The 12,690-nt window shown below is 57.7% G+C and overlaps 1 protein-coding gene across 1 annotated transcript in view; it reads left to right on the forward strand.

The window, feature by feature from the left end:
• Nucleotides 1-6,158, forward strand: part of EEFSEC (eukaryotic elongation factor, selenocysteine-tRNA specific) — a 300,712-nt gene extending 294,554 nt beyond the window's left edge. The window contains exon 7 of the mRNA XM_064274793.1: nt 5,669-6,158. Coding sequence (XP_064130863.1) covers nt 5,669-5,862 — 194 coding nt within the window. The 3' untranslated portion in view covers nt 5,863-6,158. The remainder of the gene's footprint in view (nt 1-5,668) is intronic.
• The last annotated feature ends 6,532 nt before the right edge of the window (nt 6,159-12,690 follow it).

The raw sequence follows: 12,690 nt of genomic DNA on the forward strand, positions 1-12,690 counted from the left end.
GGGAGCTGGGGTTTCAACCTGGTCAGCCAGCATCAAAGCCTGTGCTGTCCCATTGGGCCACATCAGGGTTTTCCTCCACTGCCCACCCACCTGCCAAGGCTGTGCTCACGCATTCTTGTTTGCTGCTGCAGACGCTCCGGAGCTGTGTGCCAGGCTCGGTGCCAGCACTGAGGCGTCCCACACAGGCCACACAGTAACCGTCAAGGTGGTTCTGCGGAGGGCTCCTGGGCGGACCAGCTCTGCCAGTAGGGAAGAGCATTCAAGACAGAGGGAACTGTGCTCAGAGGCATGAGCACATTGAGGCCTTGCTCAGTTTCTTTGTGGCTGGAGCATGGTGTGTGGTGGGGTGGAGGGTGAACAGGAGATAGAGAGGGAGGCAGGTGCCAGATGGTGCAGGGTCCTGAGTGCCAAGTGAGAGGAGAGACTGTCCTGTAGATGGCACAGAGCTATGGGTGAGAACAACATGGCTTTTGGAGCAAATCCCTCTGGCAGCAGGGGACAACACCAGGGAAGAGGCTAGCTCAGAGGTGAGAGCTCCATGGAGGCCTGCCCACACCAGGCAGGGCAGCAAGGATGGAAAGCAGAGAGTCAGGTTGAGGGAGACTAAGGAAGTCAGGTGCTGTGAGGACAGCCCTGCTGTCAGAGAGCCGCAGAGGGGGCACCATCTTGCCCAGCGGCAACTGTGTGCTCTAGGCAGCTGGAAAAACCCTCCTACTCCTTCCCCGGCCCCCTGGGCTCCTCCTCCCTTCCCACTCCCGCTCCTGTGGAATTCAGCAGTTTACACCAGGTCACAGTGGGTGAGCTCACTGCCTTCTCTGGGCTCGGGGTGACCTAGGGGGCCAAACGAGTGTGCCTGTGAATAGACTTCACCAGTGATGAGGTAGAAGGGGGCATTGCTCATCACCCCGCTCCTGGCCACCAGCAGCCTCATGACAGCTTTCCAGTCCTTTACTCTGCATCCCAGAGTCACAGGAGAATTTTTGATTCCCAAAATTTTTTATTTCTGTACTTTTTTAATTAACATTATCACATAAACCTTTCTTTGTGTAACAAACACTTAGCCATCATTTTTATTCGCCTCAGAACATTTTGCTACAGCAAATGAATGCTAGACTTGTCTTGACCACCACCCTTGACTGTGGGCCCCTTTTAGCTATTACAAGTTAGGCCAGCTCGCTTAGTGGAGCACAAAGACTTTGGGAGGATTTAACCTTGGTAATCCCAGCTCTGCCTCGTACTGGGTATGTGACTTGGGCAAGCTCCTTAACTCTTGTGTGCCTCGATTTCCTCCACACTGTCTTGTCAGGGTTAAATGAAATGATACAGTCCTTTGTGCCACGGACAAATTTGTGCACAAATCTTTGGCCGTCTCAGTTCCCGTCTGTGGAGCCTGTCCCTCCCACTCTCTTACAACAGTACCTAAGGTCCTGCTCTTTGGGTTCCCTGGAACCAGCCTGGCTGAGTCTCATCTCACACTTGCTCATTCATTCAGCAAGTGTCCTCTGAGCTCCTTCTCTAAGCCAGGGATCATTCTAGGTATTGGGGAGCAGCAGCGAATAGACAGGTGGAACGTATATATCTGAGCTCTGAGCAGGGGCAGACAGTAAACATCAAAAGGTGGAAATAATGGCAGATGTTAGAACGTGATAAGAACTGTAAGAAAATAGAGCTGGGTAAGGATGGGGTCAGGAGGGCTTGGGAGTTGCAATTTTAAGCAAGGTGGTCACAGAAGCCTTATAAGGAGATGGCGTTTGTAACGTGACTTGAAGGAGGTGGACCTGCAGCTGTTGGAACATCTGGAGATGAATCTAGCGAGGCCTCTGGGTGGGCGTGTGCATGGTGTGTCTGAGAATATCGAGGAGCAGGGGCATGAGCAAGGCGGAGTGTGGTCTGAGGTTCTCCGAGGTGGAGAGTGTGGCCAGAGGTAGTACAGGGCCCAGGTCATGTAGAAAGAGGTGGAAACAGAGGTGGGAGGTGAGGAGCCATGGCACCCCCGCTCCCCTGGTGCTCCAATGAACGCAGGAAGGCAGGTGGGCTGGCCCCTCCATTCCCTGGACAGTGGGTACCACAACGCCTGCCCCTCGGCCTGGGAGCAGGGTGGGCTGTTTGGGAGCTAAGGCCGCACCACTGCGGCCTGTGCCCATGGAAGTTACCAGTGAAGTTATTGCCAGCATGGAGAGGAGTAGGCCTGGTGGTGGTTCTGAGCAAAAGGTTGGCTCCCTGCAAGAAGGGGCCTGCCCTGTTTGCCTCTGTGTCCCCAGGTTGGCAGGGAGGGTCAGGGGCTTTTGGCAAGATGGTCAGGCAGAGGAGCAGTCAGCCATCAGCCACGTTAGATCTGACCCAGAGTTTACACAGCTCCAGGCAGACCTCTTGGGTATCCAGTGCCTTGGCAGTCCCCACCTTCTGCACCCCAGGCTAGCCCCACCTAGTGTCCCTCAGTCCTGTGACCCACCCTGCAAGGAGCCTGCTTACAGCGCCAGGGATGGAGTCAGTGAGCTGAAGTGGCCCAGAGCCCTAGGCCCCCACACAGGGCCACATGGGCTTCCATCTGTCCCTGAAAGCCAAGCTCACTCCATCTGCCTAGAGACCTTCCCCACTGGATCTCTGTGTGGCCAGCTCCCACCGCCGTTCTCACCAGGGGCCCTGCCTGCCCTGCCCCACACCCAGGGGCCCTTTCTTGGCTGCACTTAGCCCTATCTGGCCATCCTGCCAGCTAGCTTGTTTTCCATTCCTTAGTCAACTGCTAAACTCCACAGGAGACAGCACCCTGTCTGGCATGCTCCCCACACTGTCTCCCCATGCCTAGAGTGTTCCATACGTGTTTTTGAGTAAGAAGCACAAGGCAAGTTGGGAGAAACACACGGTCTGGTGGGCCATGTGCCAGCAAGTCTGTTCGAGGGGCAGCAGGCTCTGACCTCAGACACCTCAACACAGAGCTCGCCCCTTCCCGCCAGTGGCCATTTGGCTGCAAAAAAAAAAAGGCCACAGAGGAAACAGCCATCTCCTGGTGACATTTGCCAGGAGTCTGAGCAGCCCCACAGCCATGGGCGGGCCTGTGGTGGAGGCGGCACTCTGGGGCATCAGTCCCAGGCAGCCCGGGTAAGGGAGGAGGGTAAGTGAGCTGCCACCTCAGAAGAGCAGTGCAGTGGCCGTGTCGTCGCCAGGCCAGATAGGTTTTCTGGCTCTGCCCGGCTCGGGCAGTGCAAGGTATGCATTGTGTGTAACGAGAGCCCTCACAGGCGAGATGGGCTGCAGATTGGGCCACGCCTGTCTCCCCAGCCCCATGGAGACGCCGGGGAGCCCCAGGCCGCTGCAGCCATCAGACCTCCTGGCACCAGAGAGAGACGGGCCACCATGCCATTTGTCAGGTTCTGGTGCCAGCCCCTTCTCTGTTTGCAGAGGCAAGGCTGCAATCTGATTCAGGGATGCAGATACCCACAGGCTGGCGACTGCTCCAGGGCCTGGCTGAGGGCCATTCCCATGCCCCCCGCCCCACCGCAGCCCCAGCTCAGGGGAAGGGTGGGCCAGCTGGGTGCAGAGCCTGCGGATTAGACACGGTATTGGGGCTTGCTGCCCAGGCTGGAAGGCCCTGGTAAAATCCTTTATGCCATGAGTGCCACACTCCCTCTTGTAGGCACTACGGTGGGCAGCCACATCTGCTGCTTCCAAAAGTCAGGCCTGCCCCTGTGACCCTGTTAAAGTCAGTTGGTGTCCCAGGTCTTGCCCAGGGGAATTGAGGTTGCATATATTGTACTGAATAGCCAGCCAGGGAAACCGAGGCCTTCGTGGGATAGGGCAGGGTTGTCCTTGGCATCTCTCTGGCTCATGCTACAGGTGTTCCTTGGACTAACCTCCTCTTTACCTTTCCAAGCATCCAGGAGCTATAGGGCCAGTACAAGATGCTCTCACAGTCTACACTTTCCTCCAGAACCATTTCTAGAAACCCAGTACAGGGGCAGGTCCCCTGCCAGGACAGGCAAGGAGGAGCCTCCCAAAAAATCAAACCCACTGCCATTGAGTCAATTGTGACTTATAGCAACCCTATAGGACAGGGCAGAACTGCCCTATAGGGTTTCCAAGGCCGACTGCCACATCTTTCTTACGAGGAACACCTGGTGGATTTGAACTGCTGACTTTTCGGTTAGCAGCCAAGCACCTAACCACTGTGCCATGAGGGTGACAGGCAGGAGCAGTGGCTGGCATTTGCCTTCAGATCCGGCATTCAAACTCTGGCCCTTCCCACTCACTGCAGGGCCTGGGGCAAGGCACTAACCTCTTTGGCTCCTCGTTCTCATCTGTATAGTGACAGGGCTGTTGACATCTGTGGCAGCCATGCACCGAGGGCCTGGACTGAGAACCCCTCACAGCCTCTGCTTAGGACACAAATGCCCATGCCCTCTGCTCACCGCAGCTGGGGCAGGAGCTTCATGGCCGACTGCTTGGGGCAGGGGTGGGGGAGGGGCAGTCTTAATGGTATAGCAGATGTATGGCGGGGGGCAGGGGCTCTGCCTGTGTAGCCCCTTTGTGAAGTGCTTTCCTCCTGGGTCCCCAGGCTCCCCTTAGGAGCAGTCCCAGCAGCCACCACCCTCTAGGCATCCCTGCCCCTGACAGAGCTAGTCTGCAGCCTAGGCTGCCCACTCCCCAGCCTCCAGGAAGCTGTGAGCCCTGCAGGGGCTTCTGTGCCCAGAGAAGCCAGCCAAACAGAGGTTCTTCCCAGCTGGTGGCTGCCTGTGCCCACACCAAGCAGACCCCTCAAAAGATGGAAATCCTAGGAAAAGGGGTCTCACAGCCTTCTGTTTAAGGATGAGTGGGACTGTGTTCACTGGGGAAGGAGGGGAAGGGTGTTCCCACTGAAGGGACAGCATACGCAGAGGCTCGTGAGTGTGACCAGGAGTCCAGTGACAGCCACAGCTTCAGCACAGCAGGGAATGCACACAAACGCTGTGGGCAGTAAGGCCAGCAGGGCCTGAGGGGTGCATGGTCAAGGCCCCCACAGGAATAGTTCCACCAGGTGGTTCACCTGGAGGGGGCTGAATGGCGAGGTCCGTGCCAAGGTGTGAGTGGGGTGAAAGGAACCAATAAGGGGTTGTGTGAAAACAGTGTTTGCAGGAGCCAAGGGAGACCGGCCCCCAATGGGAGCTCTGGCTGCAGGAACCAGGGGGGAGGATTCCTGCTGCCCTCTGGTCTCCTGTTGGTGCTCCCTTGTCTGAACCCAACCGGAAGCCGGAGTGCGCAACCAGTTATGTGCCCATAGAGGTCAGCTCCTGGGCCCCAGAAGGGCAGAGGACAGATCTGCAGGAGCCCTTAGAGAGGACCAAGCACAGGGAGCCTCAGATGCCAATTTCTGGGGCTTGGAACCTGGCCTAAGTGCACTGGGGGCAAAGGGCCTGCTCAGAGCAGGGGAGGACATGGACAGATCCCTGGGGGCAGGGCACAGGAAGACCAAGGCAGGCAGCCAGGAGGTGAGTAGGACAGTAGCAAGGACTAGCGTGTGGAGGCAGGGAGCTGAGGTCCAGGCTGAGGGTGAGGTAGGGTAAGGATGTTGCTGAGACAGGGTGGGGTGTGGAGTTATGCCCATGGGTGCACACCCAGGTGGCAGGTGGGCAGGCAGGGGCTGTGGGCCTCCAGTGCAGCCGAGTGACAAGCTCTTCCTCTCTGTGCCCTGTAGGTGGCCTCAGCCCTGAGTCCAAGAAGATCCTGGCGCCAGTCCTAAAGAAGCGGGGCCGGGCTGGCCGAGGGGAGGTGGCCAGGGAGGAGGAGGAGGGCGTGGAGCGGCCGGAGCCCTCACAGCCTGTCACACTCAGCCTGACCTTCAAGCGCTACGTCTTTGATACCCGTAAGCGCATGGTTCAGTCGCTCTGAGCACCAAAGCCACCTCCAGGGCCACAGTGCCAGTGCCCACCATAAGTGCCTCTGGACCCCCGGCCTCTCCCCATGCTTGCGATGAGAACCCCAAGTGAGAACCAGCTCCAGCCCCATGCATCCTCTGCCAGGAGGCAACATGTGTCCCTTTAGCTCCCAGCCGAGCAAGGGCTGGGCTTCTGCTGGAGGGGCTGGTGCCCAGGAAGCTGCCCTCCTGGTGGCCTTCTGTGCCCCATCCCCACCCCACCCCACCCCCAGGTGGCTGGGCACTTAGCAGCTGCAAATAAACGTCCTGAGGTCCCAGCTTGCTCTGCTGGTCTCTGTGTGGTGTGAATGGGGACTCCCAAACCTCCCCAAGCGGGTGCTGAGAGTACTGTCAGGGCTCCTGCCCTGGGGAAGGGTAGGGGAAGGGACCCACTGGGCTGAGGGTGTCCTCAGCAGGCCAGGCTGGGTGGCTCATGAGGGAAGAGGGGGTCTCTGGGCATCAAGTCCAAGGAAGACATTGCCAGGAAGGGCCCCGTGTGGGCCTGAGACAGGCACCCACAAGGGTTTGGGGAGGAGCAGAGGCTCCTTGGGGAGTTGAGGGCAGTCAGGTGAAGGGGCTGTGGTGAGGGGGTGCCATGGAGGGCTAGGGCAGGATGGGGACACCCCTTACCCTTACCCTGCCTTCAGGGACACCCCTAGTGCCAACCAGGGCAGGTCACCCACATCCGGGCACAGGAGCCCTTGGGGTGCACCCTCTCTCCAAAGGACAGGGTTCTGGGAAGCAGGAGCCCACCCCTTTTGACATCAAGGGCCCCCATGCCCATTGCACCCCTGCCCCCACAGACCACCTCACCCCTCTATCCCCAAACCATTTGATACTCAAAAAAGAGCAAAATGTTGGAACCAGCTGATTGAGGGGAAATCGAAGCTTTTAAAGACATTTGTAGGATGAACAAATGTTCCAGCATTCCTTTGTTCAGCCTTCAGAGGGACTCAGAGGACTCCTTTTATCCAGGTAATTGGCTCATTATGCTTTAATTTGCAAAAATGGCATTAAAAATATTAACAGGGGTAGGTTGTGATCAAATGACTCAGGGTGGTTAAGCCCCAGAGCCGAAGACAGGAGAAGGGAGAGATGTGGTGGAACGTGCTGCCCCCTCATGCAGTGGCAGGGGTGGTGGCCCCGGGTTGGACTCACCAGCAAAAGGCAGGGCCCCTCATAGGCCAGCTTTCCACTCTGGGGTGCAGGCATCAGCAGACAGACTGATGGGCAGATGGACCGGGCTTTGTAGCCAGTTGTCCAGACCTGGCTGCCCAAGTCGTGGGACCATGAGTGGCCACTCTGCTTGGTGACTCAGTCTCTGCAGGGGAGCATTCAGCAGGATGTGCATGGGGTGTGTGCCAGTCAGGGCAGCCAAGGTGGGGTCTCTTCAGCTCATTTCACTTAAATCAGAGGGCTGTGTAGGAACCAGGGCACGGGGTGCAAGGCTTACCTCAGTTCTCTGGGGAGCCGTCCGCCACCTCCCGGGAGCCCACCACCACCACCTGAGCAAACACCTACAATGATAGCCATAGCACCGTCAGGCCAGCCCTGTGAGAGAAGGGGTAGCCCCCGTTTCACCAGTGAGGAAACAGGCACAGAGGGGCCACTCTGCCTGCAGGGAGCTGGCAGAGTTCTGATGCCTGCCAGGCTGGGCCACCTACAGAGGGAGGGCTCTGTGCAGCAGCCCCAGGGAGACATGAGGGGCCCCAGGTGAGGATTCCAGGCTGTTTGTGGAGGACATGGTCTGTTCCCTCTGGTTCAGCGCCAGGTGGCCCAAACTGCCCAGGATCCCGGCAGAGGAGCAAGAAAGGCCTTCTCGTGACCACCTACTGGGGGCCAGGCCAGTGCTGGCCACACTCATGGCTCCTTGAGCTTTTGAAGTGGATGCTCTTACCACCTCACAGATGGGAAACTGCCAGTGAGGGGCCAAGTGGGATTCGAACTCGGCTCACAGGAACTCTGCTTCTGACCTGAGGAAACTCTCCTTCACCATGAGTCCTCACCATGGAGGCCACAGCAGGCCTGCTGCCTCCTCCCCGAGCAGGGGCATGCTGTGCCCCTGTCAAGGGTTCTGTGAATTTAGGCTGAGAGTACCCCTGTGCTCAGCCACAGGACCCTGTTTCACTGCCCCTATTTTTACCCCCAATTCCTCACTCTCCAAATGGGGTCACATGACCCAGCAGAGCCATCGTGATGGGCATAGAATGGGGCCCAGTAAATGAGGGTTCAATCTGGGGTAGGCCTGGGGGGCACAGGGTGGACTCTGGAGCCAGATTTTGGCCCCGCTACTGACCAGCTATGTGACCTTTGCAAGTTCCCTAGCTTCTGTGCTTCAGTTTTCCCATCTTTACAATGGGGAGAATAAAAGTAGCTGCCTCCTAGGTTCTTCTGGGGATTAGAGAGTTAGCCAGGCCCCAGCTTTTGCACAGAGCTGGCACAGGCAAGTTTTCACCCCATACTGGCCATTATCAATAACTGCAGCCCAGGGAGTGGGCCAGTGGATGTCATCCTCTCACTGGGAGGTGCAGGGCCTGAAATCCCTTGGGGAGTGATAATGGGAGCTCCCAGCCCAGCATAGCCCCAAGGGACCTCTGTGAAGGCTCCTCACCCCCACCCCGCCCCACATCTCGCCTGAAGAGGCTCATCAAAGCCCCAGGAAGGAGGCAGGCTCAGACGGAGGACACAGACACCAAGCAGAGAAGGGCAGGCATGTGACTTCCAGAAGCCTCTGGTCCTCCCCAAGCATGTGTCAAGGTGGGTCCAGCTTGTATGGCCTGAATGCAGAGCCTTACTGCCCCAGGAGAGACTTTTATCAGTCAGCATCTCCGAAACCCGAGTGCCGGTTGGCTGGGTCAGGCCAGGCCACGAAGCCTTTGAAGGTGCGGCACAGCCAAAGCAGGTGGGCAGCGGGCGTAGGAATGGCGCCCAGCAGTTCTGACAGGGGCAGAGACGTAGGTAGGCCTGCTTCTTTCCTACCCACTGCCCAGCTGGGCCTAGCTCCACGTCAGAGCTGTCTGAGGTGTCTTTATAAGCATAAATCTCACCAAGGCCCTGTCTGCTTCAGACCTTCCCCAGCCCCTGGCACTCTCGGGGGCACCTGGAACACTCAGTCAGTCACAGGCTACTCGTATATGAGAGAAGAGAGGGCTGCAGGGGCCCCACACAGCTACCTTCCCATGCACCCACACTCAGAGGGGCATGGCAAACAGCATCCCCATTTTACAGGTGAGGAGGAAGTGCTTCAGGTAGAACTGGGATCTGAGCTGTCATTCTGGATGACTCCAGGGTCCCATCCCCTCAGTGGTATCAGCACCCCACCCCCACCCCTGGGCTAATTACCACAACAAACCAAAAAACCCTCGAGTTGATTCCAACTCATATTGACCCTATAGGACAGAGTAGAACTGCCCCACAGGGTTTCCAAAGAGCAGCTGGTGGATTCGAACTGTGGACCTAGCAGCCATAGCTCACCACAGCTCTTAACTACTGCACCATAAGGAGCCCTGGTGGCGCAATGGTTAAGCGCTTGGCTGGTAACTGAAAGGTCAGCGGTTCAAATCCGTCAGCTGCTCCAAGGGAGAAGGATGTGGCAGTTTGCTACCATATGATTACAGCCTTGGAAACCCTACGGGGCAGTTCTACTCTGACCTGTAGGACCGCTATGAGTCAGAATCAACTTGACAACAGGAATTACCACATTGTTGTAGCTAAAACACCAGAAAGTTTGACAAAATCAGCGACTATAAAAACAAAGGCAGCAACGAAAACAAGAGAGCCTGCTTGTAACGCATGCAGGTGAAACCACGTGATTTGAAGCATCACTGAAATTGGGCAATAATGACAGCTTCAACCAGAACACATTAAAAAACAAAAACCCATTGCCGACAAGTTGATTCTGACTCATACAGCACATTAGAAGGGTCAAAAAGTAAATTAGCATAGAGTTTTAGCCTTGTTGATATATTGATACATGTAAGCTGGGCTTACAAAAAATGTTTTTGTTGTTATAACTAACTACAGTGATTTTTAAAAAAAAAATAATACAGTTCTACTGAAATACTGCGCAAAAATTTTATAGACAGTCACTCTGGTGTCGCCATATGACAGTGTCACCCGGTGCAGCCCATATCCCCCGCAGCCCCCTAGTGACGCCACTGCGTCCCACTTCATGCCTGGGGAATGTCCTTGGAAATGAGGTGCCCTCTGGGCTCTGCTCAGGGCCCAGGGGATGGGTGGACGTGGGGTCGCCTCCCCGCCCACACAGAGTGAAGTCACGGGCCAGGCGGGCAGGAGGGACAGCCGAGATTGGCAGGCCCCCGACCAGCGGGACTAATGCACCAGCAATGAGATAAGGCTTATCTGGAAATGTCCCTGGAATCGAGACTCTGATGGAAACAGGCTTCTGGGTTAATATATTTTTGATAGATAAAGTCTTATAAACGGGAAGGCCTGGGGGCCCAGGGCAGGAGAAGGGGCAGCTTCTGTTCTGTCTCTGATGTGTCTGTCTGTGAATGGGGTGAAGAAGGGGATGTCAGGTCAGAAGGGCACAGGGTAGAGACCGGGTATATCCAGGGCTGGTATGCCCTGTGGGCTGAAGGGGCGCTCAAGTTGGTGCGGTCTCTCCTCCAGGACCAGGTGGGACGGAAAGCGGGGCTCATCACCTCCATGCTACAGACAAGCTCACTAGAACCAGCGCTCCCATAAAGGTGGCCCTCCAGTCCTATTGAGGTGGCCTCCTCAGCTCTCAGTGTGAGTCCCCTTGGTGATCCAGGGCTTGGGCTGCCCTGCCACCTCTGCCCGGGCAGTCTCCACACAAGGTTTAGCGTTTCAGGACTGCCTTCCAGAGACCAAGGCCAGCCCACTTACAGCCCTGCGTGTGATGGGCGCCCTTGACCCACGGAACAGTCTCCCAACCCTCTCGGTCCAGCCATGTCTGTCCTCTGGTGGCCGCAGCAGGGTTAAGAGGAGGCCTCCTGCCCAGGGGCTGCCTGGGCAAGTTCTTGATCAGGGAGTAAGAGTTTGCCAGGGGGAGGAAGGGTGATGTCCCTGGCAGAGGTTCAGCAGGGGTGAGGACTCCAACGTGTGAGCACATGGTGGGGTCCTGTGTGAGGAAGGAAAAGGCCCTGGCCCCCAGCCCTCCACATCCCAGACCCCGCCCCACCAGCCCCCTCTGCGCCTTGAAGGAGAGACATCCACACAGGCAGCCCTGATTAAAAAGGCTAATTAGCATTTGGCTGATAATGGAGTAGAGCCATTAGCCCACCTCGGGAAGCACCAGAGCTTGGCTTAGGAGGTGGAGGGTGGGGGGTGACCAGGGGCTGCTGGGGAAGTTGTGGACTCTCTGGAAGGAGCTCAGCTGACCCTGGTCCTGGGCGAGCCGACCCCCAACCCTGGGCTCCCAGGGGTCTGCTGTGGGAGCCCCTGTTCCCACTGCTGCCCACCAGCGAGATTGGCAGGGGGGAGGGGGGCAGTGGGCAGTGTGTTGACCTGCAAGGTACCAGGGGTCAACCACAGGGCAGGCTGGGCGGGGGCTGCCTACCATAGATTCTGGGGGAGGCCCTGGGGTCACTCAAGGCACAGGCAGGGGGACTGTGTCCAGACTGGTGGTTTCAAGAGAACCCCACCCCCCTGGCCTCCTGAGAGTGCAGGGGCCAAGGTCGTCCTCAAGAATGAGAATGAGTTGAGACAGACCCCAATGGGCCTGGTGATTGAATAGTGGGAGCTGGAGGGAGAAGTGCGGCTGAGGCCCTGGGAGGAGGAGGAAGAGAAAGTTTGGAGAAGCCTTGGGGTTCAGCACAGGGGGATGAGCTTGAGAGCAGGGATGGGTTTGAGAAGAGGCCCAAAGACGGGTCATCCCACATTTACTGAGTGTTTACTGTGTGCTGGGCCCTGCTGAGGCCCTGGGGTACTGCACGGTCAAAGCAGAAACACACCTGTCCCCAGGGTCGTGCCCAGTGCTCACGGGGGCAGGGCCACAACAGGGAGCCCCGCAGGGGCAGCCTGGGCCCTGAAGCACTGCTCTGCCCCTCTTCCCACCCTCACATGGCCTTCTCCATGCAGACACAGCAGGAATAGGAACAGGCTGTGGGGTTCCTCCAAGCTGCCCCGTCCAGGAGGTCAGAGGTCATGTGGCCATGCTCCCCAGCCTCCCTGCATGCCCTGACACAAGGTGTTGCTCAATCCCCACACTCTCCCCACATTATCTCCGGGTCAGATGTGGGAGACCGCACAACAGAGAGAAACAGCCACTTCCCTCGGCCACAGCTGGGGCTCCAGATAATGGCCCAGTGGCCAGGAGCCCAGGCTGACCTGAGGGTTGGGGCAAGGGGGCCAGGTGCAGCCATACCCCTCACCCTCCAGAAACCCCCACAGCCTGGCCACCGGCATGGCCACCACTGGGGAGGGCAGGGTCTGATTGTGACTGCCTGGCCTGGCAGGGCCTTTGCTCCCCTGTGGGTCAGTGAATCCTGCCCAAGACAGCCTGTCAGTCAGCTTACCCAAGCCCACCTGGGCAGGGGCCGCAGGCTGGTGAGGCAGCCTGTGGTGATGAAGGCCCCGGGGCCTGGGGCCTGGCTCACCAGCAAGTCAGCACGGTGCTCCATGGGCCAGGCCCGCAGCCCTTGAAGAGGTCATGTGGGCCCTCAGAATCTTTGTGTGGCCCCTCCCCTTCTGACTCCTTTGCTGCCCTCTCTGCCTCTGTGTCCCTGTGTCCCCACATCTACTCCTACTCTCTATCACTGCTCTGCCTCTCTCTTGGCTTGGGCTCCAGCCAAGGCCCAGTTCAGTTCTCCCACCTGTCA

This window comes from Loxodonta africana, chromosome 22 (genome assembly GCF_030014295.1).
Source record: "Loxodonta africana isolate mLoxAfr1 chromosome 22, mLoxAfr1.hap2, whole genome shotgun sequence".
Classification (NCBI taxonomy): Eukaryota; Metazoa; Chordata; class Mammalia; order Proboscidea; family Elephantidae; genus Loxodonta; species Loxodonta africana.